Consider the following 22518-nt stretch of genomic DNA (forward strand, 5'->3'; position numbering starts at 1 on the left):
GCAATTCAGAACAAACTTAAGAACACATGACCATTGATTTTTATTTAAGAAACCAAAAAAACTGTAAGTAAAATACAATTAAAAAAGACTATACATTTTATAATTTAAAGATACCATTGAGCCATTCAACAAAGATAAAACCAGCTGGAGCTTTCACACGTGTCCCATTTCAGCCCCCTTCAGTAACAGGTGACCTTTGGCGTCATGAACAAATACCTAACATACTGTGCTCCAGGCCCAAAAACAGATCCTGAAAAAGCCCTGGTGAACAACTTTCACTGAATAAATATCTGTCCCCATCTTGAAGCACATCGTTCAGTTTTCTTAAGATGTCCGAGATCCATCAATCTGTTTGTTTTGATGATTCTGTAGTTCACAGTACCAGAAGAAAAGGAGACAAGTAGTATATTAGGAATAATAAGAATAACTTTTATAATTTCCAGAATAAATTTTCACATTTCACAGTTGTATTTTTTTGCTCACCCTTTTGTAACCGCATGTTTTTCATAGTAATAATGTGTTCCAGGCGCATGGAGCCTCGATAGATCCACTCCTTGTGTTGATCTTTCTAAGAATGATGATGCACAAAGTAATTTGAGTCATACAATCTTAATCAATATAACAAGGAAAAAACATCACAAATCCTGTACATAAAAAAGTTGGGGGAAAAAAAAAACGTGTGTGGGTACCGACCTGAAAAAGAACCCTTATTAAACTGTTGTCAATCTGCACCACCTCACACTTCTGCAGGAATCCTTCAAATTCTGCATTAAGCGTCTGTCCAACTCTGTATGATGTCTGAACCGGGAAGGGCAAAGATGCCATATATTCCTTAATGAAATCCTTGTGGACACCATCTGGAATATCATCCAAGGGGTCTTTCACTGACACAGAAAAAAACAAACAGTTTAAATCTACAGTCTTGACCTTTGCTTGCGTGCTAATTACATACCAAGTCAGCATTTTTGCAGCACATAAATCTTACTTCAAGAGCAGAAAAACCTTGTGTCTGTAAATTTGTACACAAAAAGTCTGGGTGTGAAATACAAGAATCAAACCTACTTTGTCCGAACACCTGTCGAAACTTAGGCAAGCCAACATAATGGGGCGTGTGATCATCAGCAAAAACAAGGAACCTGGAAAATGAAAGCACACACAGCCACATTAGGCCAAAGTACTTTATCTGACATTATCTTGAAAAGTTATCCATGAAACACACACAAACCTCATTCGGTTTTTCCTGTTGGGGAGCTCCGCCAGGATACCAGGGACGAAGCGGGAAGGATTATCTCCACACTTGAGCACAACACGATCACCAACTTTCAGCTCATCTACATTTGGAGTGCTGGTTAAGGCAATGTGGTGACCGGAGACGATTTTCCTCCCATTCTCAAAACCGACCTTGTATCTGAGTTTATCATCTGCAGAATAAGAAGAACAACGATTAAAACAAAAACACTTCAACAAACGTCATCTCTGCATCCAGAAATGGTGGTGGCTACATTACACAAGTTAAATCTTTCTCCCTAGTTTCGCAGCCATATGCTGAAGTGTCCTTGGGCAACACACTTAAACCCAATCTGTTCCAGCTGCTGAGTCAGCGGCATGTCCTCAATCCTCTGCCATTATTGTGTGAATAGGTAGGTGTGACTTGCTGTGTTAAAAAAAGTGCAATACAAGCTGAAGTCCTTTAAAGGTACTATAAGGTTATTTGAACTCATATCAAATTAAATAATAAGGTAACAATGTGATCAAATGTTTTAGATTAACTTTTATTCTTACCAGAGCTATTCTTTTTTTGTCCCACTTTTCATCTTATTAGTTATTTTTCTTGTGGAAAAAACACCTAATGCTTATTCTCTGTAAAGAGTTTATATTATGGTTATTACCTACACAGATGGATTTTTCAATTCAATTCAATTCAATTTGTAAAGCACATTTCATACAAATGTAAACTCAATGTGCTGTACAGAAGAAATAAATAAACAAACACAATACAAACTCTTTTAAAATAATAAACAAAAACAAAACAAAAAAGACAAAATAAAATAATAATAATAAACGAACAAGTGCATTCAAGAGCTCACTTTAAACCAAAACATGTTTGTAAAAGGAGCATGCACGCTCCCATACAGCACGAGTGCTCACAGGGACCACGCGCTTTATTCCATAAAGCTGCACCATGGTGACTAAATGCACCTTCAGCAGATTTAGTCTTGACCTTTGGTAAGTTCAGCAGACCCATATGATCTGAGGGATCTGATTGGGCTGTAGTCAGTGAAAGATATTGATGTTTTGTAAACCAGAAGTAATGTTTGGAATTCCATTCTGTAGTGAACTGGAAGCTAATGAAGGGGTTTTTTTTAGGATCGGTGTGATGTGTTCTATCTTCTTTGTCCCGGTTAGCACTCTGGCTGCAGTGTTTTGGATGAGTTGGAGTTTTTTTTATTGATTTTTTGTGAAGTCCAGCATAGAGGGCATTACAGTAATCTAGTCTGCTGGATCTGAATGCATGGACCAGGTGTTCAGAGTCAGATTGGGTCATGAAGCACCTGAGTTTGGAAATGTTCTTGAGATGATAGAAGGCTGGTTTTGTCACATATCCACTTCTTACTATTTGACAAACATATGCATAATAAGTCACCCTTTACAGATTTGTAACCAATATGTTGCATTTTACAGAAATGTACCTGTTTGTATTAATTCCAGGATTTTCCCCTCCAGCCATCTGGTGGGTTTCTTTCTAGCCAGGACATTCATGTTGACACAGAGTTTTCCTTGTAGAACGCTTACAGGAGTATTTGTGGCAACAACTGATGATTGGCATAAAGATTTTTTGCTTGAAGGGGTCACAACTGTGTGTAGAGAAGAAACAGAATGTCAATGCCAAAACTTGGAGTCAACTCAGGTCTTGTCATGTACATTACAATATCTATATTATGATTCTCTTAAAATGTATTTCAAAAGTTCCCCTAAATGAGTTGTCTCAAATGAGTTTTAAACATCAACCCAGGCACCATAAACTGTCATGGCGTGCCAGGTTCAAGTGTTATTTGTCAAAGAAGATGGTATTGTTCCCAACTCAGTTCACAAAACATGAAAAAGAAAACGGTTTGCTCATCAAAGTTTTCATAAACCTTTCTGAGGTAAGTGCCAAAAAAAAGAGGTGTATTATTTAAAAGTCTGGTACACAGCAGCCAAAACTCTAAGAGAGCACATTAAATTAACCAAAGCTGATGCTACTATCGCTATTTGACAGCAGCCAAAATACAATGATAAGACAGCAAAAATGCAGTCTAAATTAAAAAAAAGAAGAGGAATGTTTTGATAAAAAGTTTCCAGCTGTCTCTCAAAATCAGCAGAGAAATAAACCACGTGCAAAATTTTAAGAGTTTCTACTTTTTCACCTTACTTTTTGTGTTTGCTGCCGGTGTCGATGTTACTGCTGTGGCCTCCTCAGCGTTGCTCTTTGCCTCAGCTTTGACTGCTGATGATTTCTTTATGTTGTCCTTAGCATTGCTAATAGAACTGGCTTTGGGTGCCGATGTTGCTTTGCTTTTAGCATTCGTAGATGTACTTTCTTGGGGTTTTGCAGGACGTGTTTCTTTTTGTTCAATCTTTCTCCTCTTCTTTGATCCACTGTTATAACTTGAGATTGAACAATCAGAATCACTCGAGTCCTTTTCTGGTTCCCAATGTGTATCAGAATCAGCATCACTGAAGGATTCAACATCAGAGGAAGGACCCTGAGGAGGAGGCCGAAGTAAAGGCTTGATCTGGATATAAGGAAGTTTTTTCAAGACCACCACTGGTTTTCTCTTCAGCTTTACAAAGCCCCTGATGCTACTGTTCTCCTTGTCCACAAGGTTGAGTAACAAAGGTTTAGCAGCTAGAGAGCTCAGGCCTTGGACTGGAGAGGTATTTCCTACAAAGGAAATAAAAGCACAGTTCAAAACGATGGTAGTACACAATGAAACAAATGGATGAAAACAACAAGCAAATGTCAATGATTCAATAATATGCATCTCACCTGGGCCTTCAGTTTCATCATCTTTATCACTATGGTTGTCATCTTCAGAATCTATGTCTCTGTATTCCCATCCCAGCAAAGAGTATTGTTTCTTCACAATTGCTTCACATACTGCCACAGACCTGAATAAGTTTAACAACAAAGACAGATTTTTTTTTGTTTGGTTATTTAACAGGGACACACACAAGGAAGAGTGCTTCATATGTCACATTCAAACTAGAAGTCAGAAGTGACCAGAGAAAATCATTGAAGTATATATCATGTATTGCCATTCAGATAATATCAAGATAAGATGTTTGGTCCATACCGCCTACATGGGAAACTGGTTATCTACAGGTGTAACCAAAAAGAACAAATGGGTTTACGGGCTAAAAGGCTTTTAAAAGAGGCAAAGCAGGGGCGTAAACGTAACACTCACTTGCAGAGCTTCAGGAGTTGAGTTGCCTGATCTTCTCTTTTATTCAGCAGAGACAGCAGTAAGTTGTATTTCTCTAGGACACCTGTAGAGAGCAGCTGCTTCTTTACCCTTCCTCTGATCCACTGCTGGAGCTCCTCTTTGCACATCTCCATCTCATCCCCCTCCAGTCCATAGTCACTACAAGATTTCAAAATACCATTTTGGTTTTTGAGCTTGAGAGGTACTTGTTTGTAGATTTTCATTTATCCAAGTCTCTAGGCAGCTGGATACTATTGGGAGACAAACAGCGTATCCCTGTAGCCCCAACTTTAACAGACATACGACAAATAAGTGGACTCAAACTTAAAAACAGTGTTCTCATTTCACATCCTATATCATTATTTAGTTGTTTGCTCCCAAACTCATTAAAACCTCAGGTAGCTAAAAGCTACGGCACCCTTTACCCACACGGGCTAAAAACAATAACATCTAAAGATATACATATTTAAAACACCACTGAATCTTTACCTTGGCTAAACTGCTAACAATAAATTAAATTAAATTAAATTAAATCAATAAATACATTTATCTACGGTAATCGTCCATGCATCTCCTATTTCAGGGACAGGCACGGATAGAAAAGTAGCTTTCACTGTGATTTAACAGCACAAGGGATGATATACGGTAATTATTAAAGTTTTGTAGGTTATTCTTTACATAGCAAGTATTGTATCTGGCAGAAGTGACTGATTTAGTTGAAACATACCTTAAATAAGGCATCAATATTTATTTTATTTGGCTTGTCGACTTGAGTTCAGGAAGTTCTTCTTCTTCGCGTCCTACTGCTGCGGACAACCGTCTCTCACTGCTGCCCCCTGTGTCCGTACTGACCAGGTACACACAAACATATCACCATTTTAAAAAAAATAAATTAAATTAAAAGCAAATTAAATTCCCACTCAAAATATTATATAAATACTAAAAATATATATTTATGATGTCCCCCGGCCCAGACCCGTTTTTATAAGTCATCCAAACGTAGAAAAAAAGGCGTAAATCATCAAAATCTCATTAGAATCAAAACTACGAATACGATTTTGCTAAAAAATCAGAAAATTCACTGCGGACTTTTGAACATTCGGTCCTTAGCATCCAAATCTCTTTTAGTGAATGATCTGATATCAGATCAACATATTGATTTACTTTGTTTGACTGAAACCTGGCTGTGTCGAGATGAATATGTTAGTTTGAATGAATCCACTCCTCCCAGTCATTTTAGTACTCATACCTCGAGACACCGGACGAGGTGGTGGAGTAGCAGCTATTTTTAATTCTAGTCTTGTAGTTAACCCTCGACCAAAGCTGAATTTTTCTTCTTTTGAAAGCCTTGCTCTTAGTCTTCCACATCCAGTCTCAAGAACCTTTCAGCCAGTTCTAGTTGTTGTAGTTTACCGCCCTCCTGGCCCATATTCTGAGTTTTTATCTGAATTTTTATCAGATTTAGTCCTTAGCAGTGATAGAATAATTGTTGTAGGTGACTTCAATATCCATGTGGATGTTGATAATGATAGCCTTAGCACAGCTTTCATGTCATTATTAGACTCTATTGGTTTCACTCAGGGTGTAAACAAACCTACTCATCGTTTTAACCACACCCTGGATCTTGTTTTAGCTTATGGCATTGAGATCCAAAACCTTACAGTTTTCCTAGAAAATCCTCTTCTATCAGACCATTTCCTTATTACTTTCGACTTTGTCCTACCAGAATTATCTCTGCTTAATAAAAATGTGCTCTCTAGAAGTTTATCTGATAGTGCTGTAGCTAGATTTAAGGAAGCTATTTCAGTTGCTTTTGATTCAGTACCGTGTTTCAACCCAGTTGGAAACTCTTATGATAGCTTTAGTTCCTCTCAGCTAGATCAGTTTGTTGATAGTGCAGTGGATTCGCTGAGAGTTACTCTTGATTCGATTGCTCCCCTAAAACAGAAGGTTATCAAACAGCAGAGAATAGCTCCATGGTTCAACTCAGAAACCCGTACTCTAAAACAATCGTCGCGAAATTTTGAAAGAATAGCTGCCTACTACTCCTCTCTAATCGAGGAAAACAAAAGCAATCCTAGATACCTTTTCAGCACTGTAGCCAGGCTGACAGAGAGTCATAGCTCCATTGAGCCTTGTATTCCTCTAGCCCTCAGCAGTAATGACTTCCTGAGCTTTTTCAACAACAAAATTCTAGACATCAGAGACAAAATTGGTAACCTCCTGCCCTTACCTGGTGCAGATACATCTGATACGGCAGAGACAGTTCCAGGACCTGATATTAGTCTAGACTGTTTTTCTCCAATCGACCTTTCAGAGCTAAATTTAATTATTTCTGCGTCGAAACCGTCAACCTGTCTTCTAGACCCAATCCCAACCAAGCTGTTTAAGGAAGTCTTTCCCTTAGTTAGCAACTCTATATTAGATATGATCAATATGTCTTTACTGGCAGGCTATGTACCACAGTCATTTAAAGTAGCGGTAATCAAACCTCTACTCAAAAAACCTACTCTAGATTCAGGAACTCTAGCTAACTATAGGCCTATATCCAACCTTCCTTTTATCTCGAAGATCCTGGAGAAAGTGGTAGCTAATCAGCTGTGTGACTTTCTCCATGACAACAGTTTATTTGAAGAGTTTCAGTCAGGATTTAGAGTCCACCATAGCACTGAGACTGCACTAGTTAAAGTTACAAACAATCTACTTCTAGCTTCAGACAGGGGACTTCTCTCTATGCTCGTCTTGTTAGATCTTAGTGCTGCTTTTGACACCATTGACCATCAGATCCTATTGTACAGACTAGAACAATTACTTGGAATTACAGGGACTGCTTTAAGTTGGTTTTTAATCCTACTTGTCAGACCGATCTCAGTTTGTACATGTTAATGATGAGTCCTCTATGCACACCAAAGTTAGCCATGGAGTGCCACAAGGTTCAGTGCTTGGACCAATTCTCTTTACATTATATATGCTTCCTCTGGGAAATATTATGAGGAAACACTCCATACAGTTTCATTGTTATGCAGATAATACTCAGCTTTATGTATCAATGAAGCCCGATGGCACCAGTCAGTTATGTAAGCTAGAAACGTGCCTTAAGGACTTTAGGACCTGGATGGCCAGAAATGTTTTGCTACTTAACTCAGACAAGACTGAAGTTATTGTGCTAGGCCCTAAAAACCTCAGAGAGACTTTTTCTAGTGATTTGACTGTCCTTAGTGACATCAGCCTGGCATCTAGCACCACTGTTAGGAATCTAGGAGTTCTTTTTGATCAAGATATGTCCTTTACCTCTCACATCAGGCAAATTTCAAGAACAGCCTATTTTCACCTTCGTAATATATCCAAGATCAGGAATACCCTGTCGCAAAATGATGCAGAAAAACTAGTTTGTGCATTTGTTACCTCCAGATTGGATTATTGTAACTCTCTTTTGTCAGGGTGCCCTGATAAGTCTCTAAAGACTCTTCAACTGGTCCAGAACGCTGCAGCTCGTGTACTGACTAGAACTAGGAAAAGGGACCACATTACTCCTGTCTTGGCTTCTCTGCACTGGCTCCCTATACAGTCTAGAATAGAATTCAAGATCCTTCTTCTCACTTACAAAGCTCTAAATGGCCAGGCACCATCTTATCTTAAGGAGCTACTAGTGCCGTACTGTCCCTCGAGAACATTACGGTCCCAGAATGCAGGCCTACTAGTGGTACCTACAGTCTCTAAGTGTACTATGGGAGGTAAAGCCTTCAGTTATCAGGCTCCTCTCCTCTGGAACCGCCTTCCAGCCGGGGTCCGGGAGGCAGACACAGTCTGTATTTTTAAGAATAGACTTAAAACTTTCCTTTTTGATAAATCTTATAGTTATGGCTGGTGTAGACCAGCTCCTAGTTATGCTGCTATAGGCTTAGACTACCGGGGGAACTGGCACCTTAAGCTCCCCTCTCTCTGTCTCTCTGTGCATATACAGTACATCATATTACTGCATGTATCTATCTGTAAATCTCAGTCACTAACCACCTACTTTCCTGGGAGCTCTTGAGCTCTCTTAGGCTCCTCAAGATCGTTGGTTGACGGCCTGCCAGAACAACCCCCCACCGGATTGTTGATGGACGGCTTGCCTCACCCCACCCCCTTGCTCCCTATCCCTCTTCCTGCATCTTATCCCATCTCTCACCCTATCCCTTTCCAAGCCCGGCGCAGTCTAGGCCTGTGAAGACTGTTTCATCATGAGCCGGGGATCCGGCCGAAGATTTCTGCCTTTTAATAAGGCAGTTTTTTCTTACTACTGTAACTTTTGCTGCTTTGCTAAAGTGCTCATGATGGATAGGTCGGATCTTTGTAATATAGCAATGAGTAAGGTCTTTTTACCTGCTCTTTTGTAATGTTAACAGACAAAGAGTAAGGTATTTTACCTGCTTTTTGTAAAGTGTCTCGAGATAACACTTATGAGTTGACGCTATACAAATAAAAATTGATTGATTGATAAAAAATATTAAACCCAACTGCTTTCTGTTACTGGAGAGTACTTGCTTACACAAATGCAGTCAAAATGAATCATTACAGATAAATAATCAGTCTTATCAATTATGGTTTTGATAGCTTTTGTCACATGCATCAGTATACATTTAAGCCTGTTTCATATCAAGTTCAAGTTCACACAGGAGCTTTAAAATGAGGCCTTTGTAAAATGAAAAACGTTTCCCCCCTTTCCTACAATTTAACAACAAACAGAATCAAGATAGATACAGCACACTAACAAATATATATCAGTAACTAAACCATTAGAGAGCATTTTTATGAAACTTTTTTATTGTGTGGAGTTTATTCTCATCTCAAAGCACATTTATAGAAGAATCTGCATTTTGTGGTTTGAAAAATGCTCCACATTCTGACTTAGGCCTGCCACTAAATGTGCCTAGCATTAATATCAAGAGTGGGGGCAAACATGAGAAAAATAGATGAGATGTTGCACTTCAAGGACACTGAAGAAAACAAAGAAGCATTTACACAATGGTCTGACTGGTCTTCAGAGATGTGATTGGGAAAGGACGAAACAAACGTACAAAATATAATCTTATAAATGTTATAAATACACAAATACGGTGCCGTCAAGTTCATTTGAATTCAATTACTCTTTTGTCTTTGATGCCATGAAATAGTAAATATTTGCTTTTCAACAGCTGGTAACATCAGGGGGGTGGGGGGGGGGGGGGGGGGGGGGGGGGTCTAGTGGTCTCCCCTGGAACATTTTCAGAACCAGACATTTCTTTCCCGGCATTCTGATAAATTTAGTCTTTTTCCTGTTTCTGCAATATTTCAGCCTTGCAGATTTTCTAAAGCTATAGTTTCATACAAGTAGCATATTAAGTTTTGTATGGTATTAAAAGAGTTACTTTAGTTTGGTCATGCACTTAAAAGATGACAAACATTTAAGTGTGTTTTTATGACACAATGTCATGAAGTGGAGAAGTGACCTTTACTTTCATGTCCTGGAATCTTTATTTCTCTTAGAATAGGGGTCTGGGACAACGTCTTCATGTCAGACAGAGAGTACCTTCAGCCATAATAACCAATGTGCACCTGCCTGAACTGTGTGTGCGTCTCTGTGTGTGTGTTTGTGTGTGAGAGAGACAGAGAGAGCTGCTTTGAGTAGCATGCACAGAAATAAATGACACCATCCTGGTTATACTGTTAAATAATGAAGATTTTACCCAAACAACACATCTCCCTTTCAAGTTAACAGTTTCACCTGTGATTTTGTTATCACAGCTGTTATCATGACGTAGCTAAACTAAAAGAGTTCAGAGTAACATGGCAGCATTGAGCTGCACAAACAATATAAACAGCATTAAAGCAATGAATTGAATTTAAGGAGAGATTTTCCAACAGATCTATCTCTCTGTCTGTCTGATCACCTGCAGTATAGTATATAGATGCCTCTAAAAAACATGGGCTCGAGCGGAGTGTGTGTGCAGTTTGTCTTTCTTAGATGCTGATTCTATGCAGATTAAAAAAGTAAAAATGGTGGAAAAAGTATCTACAAGGCTGCCTGAAATACACCTGGGCGACACATTTAGATACAGCTTATGGTTGTAAAACACCGTCATGGACAAATAAAGTCTGGTCAGAAAACTGATAATTCCATATAAATCCAGAAGAATCACATCCCTAAAGAATATTCTGAAAAAATGTCAGTGGGCTTTCAGTCAGAACTATCCCTTTGCTGCTCCTCCTCCGATTCTCTTACACTAAATATTCGTCTCATGTGTTCAAGTCGCGTGGAGCCTCGATGGACCCACTCCTTTTCTTGGTTTTCCTGCAAAGGGACAAAAATAGATACATGTACATCAAACTCTTTACAAATATTAGAGGACATTTATGTGCGTAGTTTCTTTTATAAAACAAAAAACAGCACCAATTTATACTGACCTTAAAAACAACCTGCATTAAGCTCGAGTCGATCTCCTGCACCTCACACCTCTGCTCGACTCCATTCAAGTCAACACTAATGCTCTGTCCAGCCTTGTACACGGTTAAATGTGGACGTGGCCAATCCTTCAAGTACCGAGTCATAAAGGTCTTGTGTGTGCCGTCTCTAAGGTCATCTAAAGGGTCTTCCACTGCACAATCAAAAACAAAGGGAAGAATATTAACGCATTGTTTCTTTCAGGGGTCAGCCATGCTTGAATTAAACACACTTGTTGTACCATCACGTTAGATGTTTGCCTTCAATAGTAATGTGTGTTTGCGCTATACATTTTACACATTGAGCAAATGTTGCCCAAATGTGGGAAAAGCTCATTTGCTTGTGGCTGTAAAATAACTCAAGAATGATCCTGGAAAACTGAAATGACACATAAAATGTTAAAAAGCACATTTTCCATTTGTAGAGTATAAGTGAGACAAACATCTGTCTTCTTAGTAAAAAGTACTGAGGTATGATGTAACTGTTAAAACAGTATAACATCAAGTATGTAGTTTAAAATATACAGAATGAGTCTGTTTTGCCTGTTTGATATCTGCTAGTGGGAACAGCTACAGGGACCTTCACAGTAATATCTTAAACAGGAGTTTCTACTTTCACAAGGTGTTTATGCTTTATGTTGTTTCAACTGACTATTTTTTATGATATTTAGGTTCTTTTTTATGTAATTCACAAAACTAAAGTCATTGAGACAACAACAAATAGGGAGGATATGTTAAGCTCCCATTCACAGCCAGAGAGCAGATGAAAATGTTGAACTGTTCTTCATGTGTTACATTAACGCCCACTGGACTTTAAAAATCTTCCTTACATGCGCTCTGTGAGTAGTTACACACATTAAGATTTCATTTTCTCATAGTCCACTGCACAGCTCCTACATTACACATTTTGTGTTTTTATATTTTATACTTTACATTTTTAAATTCTATTTTATATATTGTAATAGCTTCTTATACTGTATTATTTAAGTTGTTGCTAGTTCTGCTTTATTTCCTTGTTAAATGTTTAGCACCAATACACCAAGTCAAATTCCGTTATGTGTAAATGTACTTAGCAATAAACCCAGATTCTGATTCTGAAAATGTGAATGATCTGAAGTACGCACAAAAAAACAGAACAGTCAAATATTTGGGGTTTGAAATAAGACTGGACGTCTAATTTAAGCATGTTTTAAAAACCTGGTGTTCATGCTCTGTGCAGCAGAGGTGAAGAAATTTAACTTGACATGAACTGAAAGACACATGACAGCCAAACTCACGTGGTCTGCACACGAGGTGAAGTAAAGGTAAACCAACATAGATGGGCACGTGATCATCAGTGAAGACCAAGAACCTGGAAAGTTCAAATATGTTTTCATTCAAACACAACCTTGTGTGATGTTAAAGACAAAAAGGAGGCTGGTTGCTCACTGTGGTCAAAGTAGATGAGAAGTTATTAAAAAAGTGTGTTGGGCCCTCTTGGAAGACGTTTTACACAAAAGGGGGAGGAACCCGTGAACTCCGAGCAAGAGAAATGTAAAAGTGAGGAAAAAAATACTTAACCCTCTTGTATCATTATGGACATTTTTGTCCATTTGGTCAAATTTTACCTCTTCATCTGGCCATCATTTTTTCTGCGTTAGTGCATATGGCATATTTTTAATAGATCAATAGAACACTGTGAAACATTTTTGCTACCCTCTTAAGTCACTAAGGACAAAAATGTCCACTTACAAAAAACTGCTATAAAAATATAACAGATTGATTTTTTTTCCTACTTTTTTCTGCATACATCTCTTAAACAACTTCAGCCCTGCTCAAAACTATCAAACATTCAATCATTTTTAGGAATTTAACCCTTTAAATGCCAGTTTGATTACTTGATGTCACTGTTGTTATTTATGAAAAAAACACAAAAACAAGTTATTTTCCATATAACAAATATTTGGTGGCTGGGGGATTTTTTTTAAAATCAGTATTGGATATGTCAAAGATTATCCAAAATATTGACTTTGATGCATTGTTAGTTTTTGTGTAGCATCAGATTTAAAATGTAGTTCCGTTTGGACAGTGGAGGGCGAAAATGTCCAATTTACAAAAACTGCTATAAAAATAGAACAGATTGATATTTTTTTCTACTTTTTTTTTTAAATTGCTGATAATTATTCAATATTTGATAGTTTTGAGCAGGGCTGGAGTTGTTTAAGAGATGTATGCAGAAAAAAGTTGAAAACAACAGCAATCTGTTCTATTTTTATAGCAGTTTTTTTGGCATGGGCATTTTTGTCCTTAGTGACTTAAGAGGGTAGTAAATGAAACTGATGCCTGAGGGTTAAAGGGTTTTTATTATAATGGCTAAATCATTTAAAAAGCTAACATGTGTCGACCACAGCGATCTTAATCAGGGCTGACAACTTACTTAAAAAATATGATTGAATGATGTGTAGAGATTAATGCTGCTACAAACACACACCTTAAACGGTTCCTTCTGCTGGGCAGCTCCACCATGATACCAGTCTGAAAGTGGGACGCGTTGTCTTGACAATTGACCACCACACGAGCACCGACATAAAGCTGCTCCCGCTTCGGTATGGCGTCAAAGGCGATGTGATGGCCAGACACGAGGCTCTTCCCCTTTTCTTCAAATTGTACTTTGTACTTCACGTGTCCATCCTCTGAAAATAAAACATCTTTCATAAATGATATTGGAAAAAAAAAAATCACCCATCAATTATTTGATTTGCTTGATTGTTGATGGAAATCAGTCATAAAGTAACAAACAGTGTTCCCTTCTTATTGTTTCTGCAAAAACTTTGGAGGTTAGCGCCCGACCGATTAATCAGTCAGCCAATAATATCGCCCTATATTAGGATATCCAGTGACTATCGTTATGGGCTAACTTTATCGCAGATATGTGCTGATATTAGTAGATTTATTCACCAGTCAAATAGCATGTAATTTAAGTTTAATTGTATTACACTAGCAGTTCTCTTTCACCAGCAGAGGGCGCTATTTGGATTACAACAACCATCATCACTCTCCAGAAGGTCAATCAGTGATGCCCGTACATGTGCAATTACTTTCCAGGTGAGTGACCATCTTGTCTTTATTAAATATCTTTTCCCAAGTGTTTGATAACTGCATTCGAGGGATCAAAGCAATAAATGTGTATATCTTATATCTACAGAACCACATAGATCTAAGAAAGATGCCTGTTACTGATTTCCTCCCAACAATATGACATTTCTTACCCTTTGTTATTATCTCCACTATTTTTCCCCGCTGCCATCGCATGTGCCTCTTCCTGGCCAGGACCATCATGTCCACAGTGATCTCATCGTCTGGCAGGTCGGGTCGGACGTTTCTGGTTTCATCGGGGGAAACGCCAAAAGCTGTTGATATGATTATAGGGGATGGTTCTGGTACTGTGGAAAAACACAACATGGTTGAGTTAGAACAAAGGAGCAAGAGGGAGTGTTAAATATGAATGCCTGGTCACACAATTTACAGGGAAGTGCTGTAAATATGTTGAGTAGGGAACGAAATCTTCTCACTATTACATTTTCAAACGCAACCACTGCAATAAGCATGATAACTTACATTTTTATTTTTTTAAAGTTAATGAATGTAGTATGTCTTTCCTCATTTCTTCTTGTTGTGTGTTGTTGTGTGTGATGTTACCAGGTGCAGATGCTCCACTTGTTGAACTCTTTGGGCGTTGTCCATTTGTTTGTGTTTTCTTCGACTTTGACTTATCAGAGCCACTTGAATCGTTTCCTGGTTCCCACTGCAAATCGGACTCAGAGCTGCTGAGGGATTCGTCTTCACTGTAGAACTGTGGAGGCGTCGGTGGTCGCAGAGCGCTGATCTTATAGTCCGGGAGTCTAGTCAAGACCACCACTGCTTTTTTCACATCACCAAGAGAGTCAGAACAGTCCTCCCGTTGTCTCTTCCTGCTCAGAGTTTCATTTGAGGAGGAAGAAGACTTGCCTGTGGAATATAACATATGTCCTGTAAATAAATAAATATGGAGCTCAGCGTAAGTTCAAGCAGTTTAGTTTAGTTTATTTGTTTATTGTTTCGTGGACATTCCCCTTTAATTTACTGTACAGTAAAAGAAGCAGCTTTAGCCTTTACGGCTAATTTCCAGCTGTAGTCCCCAGCCAGTTGTCAGTAAGCAACCTAAAATGCAGTTGTTAAGATTTAAAATACAATAAAATACATTACATTTGTAATTACAACAGGCCTAAGCAAATGGAAAATAGACATACAACATATCACACACAATTGGAGCACGCACAAACAAAGCACAATCAAAGCAGTTCATGCTATTAAGACAATATTGGGGCGACAAGGGAAAAGAATAATCATAGAAGCCACATTGAAAGCACATACAAGACATAACATGGAGGCAGACAACAATGACTATGTCACATCAAACACACATATCCCATCTGACAGGGATTAACGTGTGCAGTTATAGTTGTCAGACAGCCATGTTTTAAGGTGTGTTGTGAAGGTGGAGTATCTATGTATATCTTTGATAGTGGTGGGCAGTGAATTCCAGTTTTGTATTGCTCTAACAGGAAATGATAGCTGACTAAATGTGCTCTTCCTAAATGGAATTAGAAGGTCACCTCGTGTGGTGCTTCTAGTGATCTGACTGTTATGTTGGATTGTGAATGAGTTCAAAGGAGGAGGAGCGGTGTTATGCTGAATTTTGTAGACCAGGCAGATGTTTTTGTATTTGATAACATCTTCCCAGCTCAGCAGTTTACGGTTACTTAATATAATACAATGATGTGAACTGTTAGGCTTCTGGTCTAATACTTTGAGGGTTTTCTTGTAGAGAGTAGCTAATGGCTTTAATGACAAGCTGCTAGTTTGACCCCAGCTTGTCATACAGTATGTTAGATGTGACATAATCATGGCATCCATAAACAGTTTGGCAGCATTAAAAGTTAGTGCATTTCTAATATATTTAAAATTGATTAGGCTAAATTTGACCCTATTGAACACTTTCTTAATGTGCGCTTTAAAAGAGAGATTAGAATCAATAATAATGCCCTGATACTTAAATTGTGGCACAATACTAATGTTTTGACCAGAAATTATTATATTCGAAACAATGTTACATTGTCTTTTTGTGAAAAACATTCCTACAGTTTTATTTACATTAAGTTGAAGGCATGAACGGTTTAGCCAATTGGTTATCTGATTCATGGCTTTGGTGAGTTGGGCAGCAGCCACATGTTTTGTCTTGGCGTGCACATATACTACAGTGTCATCTGCATACATTTGTGTTTTGATGTCAGGGCAAACCGACGGCAGATCATTAATATATAAACTAAACAAAAGTGGGCCAAGTATCGATCCTTGTGGTACCCCAGTACATAAATTGAGAGCTGATGAACGTTGGTTGACTTCTACCAGTTAAATATGACTCAAACCATTTGAGTGCCAACGGGGGGAGAGGGGTTAAAAGCAGACAGTTTGGCAGGAAGACTGGTTAAACATTCATTCATCTCTTCATTCAACCTAACCACTAACCCTACTACTTCCTCCCTGCTCTGGTGATCAGCTGATTATGGACATTTTTTCTTCCAGTAATTAACCTACCAGATTCTGCTACTACTAAATGCTAAAACAGTTTTCTCTCTTCCACAGTCATTCTGTCTTTTCAGTGCAACCGCTACAACCCACCCCCGCCCCAGTGACCTCCATTCCAGCTCAGCAGAGTCCAGATTCAGGCTCTGAAACCCCCTCCTCTTCACAGCCTCCATTCCTCTTCACCACCACCACCACCACCACCACCACCACCACCAGTGTCTAGACTCCATAGGGGGGTATCCTATCCTGCTGTCTGCCTCATTAACCCTCCGAGTACATGAAGTTGTCATGATGGAGTCTAATCCCCAAAGATTTTGCAAATTTATTTCTAAATTGTTAAATAAATAATTGATTATTCTCAATTAAGTCTCTCCTGATTGAAATCTGATTAGCTGTGGAGTGAAATGAATACAAAAATATATATACAGCTGAGAAAGAGCTTCAAAATTAATTCCATGAAATACGTGCTGGATTATAACAACTGCAACTAAACATTTACCTTTTAACCACACAGCTTTAAAATTATATTTTGATAGGCCTGTTTGCCAAAAAGAAAACAGCCATGCAGCAGATAGGAAAGCAGTCTGCATCACTGAGGACCCTTCACATCCTCTTAGGGGTGTACTCACTTTTGTTGCCAGCGGTTCAAACATTAATGGCTGTGTGTTGAGTTATTTTGAGGGGACAGTAAATGTACACTGTTATTTAAGCGTGTCAAAGTGTAATTTCTTCAGTGTTGTCCCATGAAAAGATATAATAAAATATTTACAGAAATGTGAGGGGTGTACTCACTTTTGTGAGATACTGTAAATCCAAGTTATTATTATCATTATTATCAATAATAATAACCACAGGTGCTTTTCTGTCACTATGTGATAGACAATACAGTTTTTTGAATCTTAAAAATGATCCTTTTTCATAGTTTGAATAAATATCTGACATATTCTTACCGTCATCCTTTAATTTACCTTTGACCTCGGAAAGTCTTATCTCCATCTCACCCACCTCCATGACCTCTGCAACACACACATGCCACCCAAAGTTCAGGTTTGAGCTCCAGCAGAAGCCTCATAACAGAGATAGCAAACTTTAGCCTGTGTATAATAATTATGACATAGCCAGTTAAATAACTGTTCTGGTCCTGTATCTTTAAATATCTGTAAAATATCAAATGACCTGCTTTTGTTTTTCATGACTATAAGAGTGTTCATGTGGCATGTATGAGATCCACCTGTATACTAACAGGCTACAATACAAACAAACAACACATAGCTTTAGGCAATTTATCAAATAGTTGGAAAAATATTGGTTATAATTACACAAGTGTCTGACAATATATTCAGACATTCATTTTCAATCAAAAACAATGAAAACAAGTGCTGGTCGGATATCTTAGTGGTCCTCGGGTTTTCTAAAATAGGTTTGTAAAAGTACAATGAATCCATCATTTTGCCATTTTGTAGGTTGGGAAAGTAAAGTAAGCCTACCGTTAACGTAAGTAATTTAAAACTAACCTGTTGTGGCCTGGTTATCCACTTCAAAATGATGATGTTACAGTCGCACAGATGTTGAAGTAGTTTGACGGTCTCTTTTGTTTGTCAGCTGTTCACTAGCTCCACTAGCCGAAACCTCCTGCTAGTTAGCGTGCTAATAGAAACAGAACAAGTTTAGGGTCGTCTTGGTTTCGCGTTACGACTAGAAAATATTATGCAAAAATACTTTGCAATGTTTAACCCCGCCAAGTATATTGTTATTAGGCAAAAATAGCATCAACCACGTCCACCATTTTGATATTGGGTTCTTCTTCGTTGGTGTATTATGTTTTACTTAACCAGCAGAACAGACGGTTGTCGCCACCTACCGTACCGGAGTTGAAACATCACGACTTTTCAAAGTGGTGTCTGTTTCTCTTTATACTGTATATTAACCTTATTTCGTTTATTACATCAATAACATTTCAATACGCCTCCCTTGTTTCTAGTAGAACTTCAAATATCCCCTCATTTCCAATGTTTACCACCATGTCCCTCAGTCTCTCTTTTCTACATTGCACTTCCTACAGGGTGATGAGTCAGTCAAGTTCTTTGCAAAGAGTCAGTTAAGTCCTTGGTGATGTTTTTGCTACCCTTTTTCCATTAGATTTTTAGTAAGCCCATACCTTGAGCAATCACAAGTTGAGAATGAAGACTTTCAATTCAGGGGCATTTGGTCTTAGGGGCCCAAAAACCCCTTTAAAGAATGCTTGGGTAAAGATAATGTAAATTCACAAATCAAGTTGTAAAAATCAATTGCTGCATCTATAGTCATTCAAGTATAAAACGTGGCCCAGAGCATCCTGAAACATAAGGGAAAATAGCACAATCAGGTTCAGGAACTTGTATTTCAAGCTATAGTTCTCAAAAAACTCACACAAAAAATCTCCTCTGTAATAAATCTCCCTCGTCATGTTCTTCTTTAGATTGCAGTAAAAGCAGAACACATATGTACGGACATGCTACCCCACCTGGTAGGCTGGGGACTGAGAATTCACTTCTCTCTGATTTGAAGTGTATGAAGTAAGGCCGCAGAAAGTGTGATAATCAAGTTTCAAAGGTCATCTTCAGCTCAAGTTGCAGATTAGAAATGTATGAAGTTTTATTAATAGACATGAGACAGTGACAATGGACATGAATTGCTTAAAAATAATAATTTTTCATAACATTTTGTGAGGGTTATACCTGGTTCCTAGCCTACTAATCTCTACCAAGACAAAACATCTTCTTTCCTACCTTTTCAACAAGTTATTTTTACCCTTCTTCATGTAATTGTCCCCTTTGTTATTTTTTTGTATTATATATTTGCTTTGATACAGTGTATAGCTTCTGTACAGTTTATTTTAATTTACTTAGCTCTTACTACAACTCTTATTTATTTTTTGTACTTTTGTACTCTTTATTTCTATTTTATATATAATTGTAACTTTTTTTTTGTAGAAGCTGACTCAGGGAGAAACGCACAAAAATTCCAATGTACCTGTACTGTCCTGTACCTGTGCAGATGGCAATAAACATCTATTCTATTCTATTCTATTCTAATTGAAAAGAACAATTGAAGTATATAAAGGCTGACTCAACAAGTTGTTAAACAATATATTCCCTATTAATGTGTTATATTATTAGCTGTTAGCTGTTTATTGACCCCTACATTTAAAAAAAAACATATGGGCTACAACATCTCCAATAAAAAACGTTTAAAAAAGCAATGTCATTTATAAAGTTTGTTCCGATCCTGATTGTAAAATTAAAAATTCAAACTGTATCAACTTTCGTCGAGTTGAGTCTCAGTTCTGTTCTGTGCTCTGTCTGAGCACTTAAGTCCCAATATTTCCTCTCACAAAGAGGATCTTTAAGATCTCTCATCACTTCAGCTTTGCAGTATCATGTCCCATCACAACCTAACGCACATTACAATAAAAGTGTAATGACGACATGTTGTTTCCATTTGGGACTGCATGGTGTCAAATATGTCTTTCTAAAGTGATGAGAGTACGTCCTCTTTGTCATGTGATCTGCTCCTCCTGGTAGGTGGAGGTGGAGATGGAGCCGTAAGGATCCATCACAGTCTGAGCGCAGCGCACCACAGTCACCAGCAGGAAGAAGCACAGGATGACGAGGAAGAAGAGAGCGAAACCCAGATCCACATCCACCTCAAACGGCAACGCAGGGTGAGGAGCCTGGTCCATGTGGGCGAGGAAGACTGTTGATCCCTCTTGAACTGTATCTTCTCTTTGGCTTTTCAGCACCACGTCCTCAGAGTTAGGACAGGCAGGTGCTCTCGCTCTTTTAGGATGGTGGTGACTTGATGCCAGAAGACAAAATGAAAGTACAGACAAAGATAAAATAAGTTAAAGCATGCTTCTAAGTGCACATAACTCTTATTACTTAAATGTGAGCATCCTGTTTGCCAGCAAAAAAAAAAAGAAGCAAATTATTGAATCGAATGTATGAAATGGTTCAGGTCATTAACTTTTAACCCAAAAAAAAGTAAACTCAAAAACCCTCCAAAACAAGTAGTAGTCATCATGAAAGATGTCTCTACCAGTGTAGCAACGCATTCAATCTCTTCTTAAACCTCAAATTCTTCTTATAATCTTATAAGCTAAAGCTAATGAAGCCTTTAGCCACTAGTCTGAATCCAGATGAAGAAATGCTGTAAAGAGTCTACCTCCATAACTCAAGATATTTCCCTCTTCAATTTTGTAGTCAGCCCTGACTCAGGTGACATCACTTAAGGCAATTTATGAACTTAAAGCACCTCCTTCTGAAACCACAAATGGTTCTGCATTTTCTAAACACATGACTTTGACTTTTAAAACATTTGAGTTCTCCTTTATTGGTTCCTATTTTAAGGTCTAAATCAATTTGACACGTCGACTAAAGAGCCACCCTGTTACAGTGAAAATGTTGTTCAACTTTTCAGCACACAGATGACTGATTGCATCACTGATTAATCTTCAGACTTTATTAATAACTCAATTTAAGCTAATTTCATCTGTTATATAAGAATTTCAACATCCTGGGAAGCCAAGGTACTGTATGAAATGACTTCACTTTAAAAACTGAGTCATTCTGAACACAACACAGAAAACAAGGCTAATGGTCAAATTTATTTTAGAAGCTCTTCTGATAGAGTTGCTTGAAAATTGACTTGAATGAAGAAGAAAAAAAGAAGAGGGTGTACTTTATTAATCCTTAAGGTTTGACTTTTTTTTCACTCTGTTGTTGAGACATGCTGCATACAGGTTAAAACACATGCACATGCAGGATCCTGTGGACATGCACTAATGAAGAGATGTCAGAGTGAGGCGATGTCCCCGACAGCGCCCCTAAGCAGTTGGGGGTTCAGTGCCTTGCTCAAGGGCACACGGACAGTGCTCAGGAAGTGATCTGGCACCCCTCCAGCTACCAGACCAACTTCCATATTTGGTCCACAACGTGACTTGAACTGGCAACCTCCCGTTCCCAACCCAAGTCACCAGTTCAAGGACTGAATGATTTGTCTTTATTGTTTATAAAATATTATAAACATCACTCTTCAATTTTAAATATATGTTATTTTGGATTCATCAACTAATCCTGCTCAGCTCTACTGTATTTATTTGTTCATATTGTCATACTGTCAGAGTGAATTCTAACGATTAGACAGAATTTCAAGCAAAACAAAATTTTCAAAAGAACGAAGGAACTACTTCAAATGAGCTTCAAAGATATAATTTCAACTCACCATTGTGCGCTGTAAACAGTGATCCAGCTGTTTGTTTCTGCAGACTCTGTCCGACTCCCATCCAAACCTTAGAGGGGCTGTCATGGCATCGTGGTCTCTGTTCCCTCTGAGCTTCCTCTGAGTTACATAAGACAGTCATCAGTTACCAAAGTCTGAAACTGTCCCCTCTCTTCACATGATCATCACAGGAAAAATGAGCAGCCCACAAATTAACTCTTGCACACACACACACACATGTATGCACATGCTAGAAACACAAGCGCACACTTGCACCTTGCAACCTCCCCCTGGCGTGTAAAGCCTTTATTAATACTTAAGCAGGAATTGAATATCAGTCTACACAGTTCACATGTGAATCAAACACCCCACAGCTTTTGTTGTCCTGTCTTTCGGCGCTGTCAACAGTTCGTCTTCACACCACAATTAACTGAAGCACCTTGGGCGACAATGAGGTTATTCATTACACAACAGAAGGCAACAGAAGAAGGAGGGGAGATGTAATGAGAAAGGAGAGGCAAAGATTTGAGGAAGAGGAGTGGACACAGGAGGAGGAGGAAGAAGGGGGTGGGGGTTGGGTTGTGGGGGGTGGCATGGATAGGCAAGTCCAGACGTAGGAGAAGGAGAAACAGGAGATGCATTAGCAATCAAACTGTAGAGGATGGAAATTGACCCAGCCGCTTTAAAATGGAGATTGTAACAGTGAGGTTGGCAGTGACAAGAA

General features: G+C 38.4%; 2 protein-coding genes across 6 annotated transcripts; both read right to left on the bottom strand.

The window, feature by feature from the left end:
• Positions 1 to 16: 16 nt before the first annotated feature.
• setdb1a (SET domain bifurcated histone lysine methyltransferase 1a) lies at positions 17 to 5302 on the bottom strand. Its single transcript, XM_061059950.1, has 10 exons — positions 5194 to 5302; positions 4449 to 4625; positions 4031 to 4152; positions 3413 to 3925; positions 2691 to 2855; positions 1226 to 1421; positions 1063 to 1136; positions 694 to 884; positions 484 to 568; positions 17 to 366 (listed from the first exon to the last, which is right to left on the bottom strand). The coding sequence occupies exons 1-10, from the start codon at positions 5205 to 5207 to the stop codon at positions 344 to 346; spliced, it is 1560 nt and encodes a 519-aa protein (XP_060915933.1). The 5' UTR covers positions 5208 to 5302; the 3' UTR covers positions 17 to 343.
• A 5063-nt stretch (positions 5303 to 10365) lies between these two features.
• LOC132990888 (histone-lysine N-methyltransferase SETDB1-B-like) lies at positions 10366 to 18357 on the bottom strand. Of its 5 annotated transcripts, none has more exons than XM_061059367.1 (8): positions 18050 to 18354; positions 17486 to 17551; positions 14607 to 14936; positions 14177 to 14350; positions 13399 to 13615; positions 12206 to 12279; positions 10893 to 11083; positions 10366 to 10779 (listed from the first exon to the last, which is right to left on the bottom strand). In XM_061059367.1, exons 2-8 carry the CDS (start codon positions 17544 to 17546, stop codon positions 10666 to 10668), a joined length of 1161 nt encoding a protein of 386 aa, XP_060915350.1. In that variant the 5' UTR covers positions 17547 to 17551; positions 18050 to 18354; the 3' UTR covers positions 10366 to 10665. The 5 variants fall into 5 exon arrangements, with proteins under 5 accessions (XP_060915350.1, XP_060915351.1, XP_060915353.1 ...); XM_061059368.1 differs by having other exon boundaries at positions 17486 to 17602; XM_061059370.1 differs by having other exon boundaries at positions 14607 to 14915; positions 18050 to 18353.
• Positions 18358 to 22518: the final 4161 nt, after the last annotated feature.

Source organism: Labrus mixtus, chromosome 16 (assembly GCF_963584025.1).
Source record: "Labrus mixtus chromosome 16, fLabMix1.1, whole genome shotgun sequence".
Lineage (NCBI taxonomy): Eukaryota > Metazoa > Chordata > Actinopteri > Labriformes > Labridae > Labrus > Labrus mixtus.

Coding starts and splice junctions, on each gene's coding strand:
- LOC132990888 (XM_061059367.1), bottom strand. CDS start 17,546: ATGGAGGTGGGTGAGATGGAGATAAGACTTTCCGAGGTCAAAGGTAAA. Junction 14,937..17,485: donor AGGTAAATTAAAGGATGACG/GTAAGAATATGT, acceptor ATTTATTTACAG/GACATATGTTATATTCCACA. Junction 14,351..14,606: donor AAGTGGAGCATCTGCACCTG/GTAACATCACAC, acceptor GTTTTTCCACAG/TACCAGAACCATCCCCTATA.
- setdb1a (XM_061059950.1), bottom strand. Junction 3,926..4,030: donor TGATGAAACTGAAGGCCCAG/GTGAGATGCATA, acceptor TTTCCTTTGTAG/GAAATACCTCTCCAGTCCAA. Junction 885..1,062: donor TCGACAGGTGTTCGGACAAA/GTAGGTTTGATT, acceptor TTTCTGTGTCAG/TGAAAGACCCCTTGGATGAT.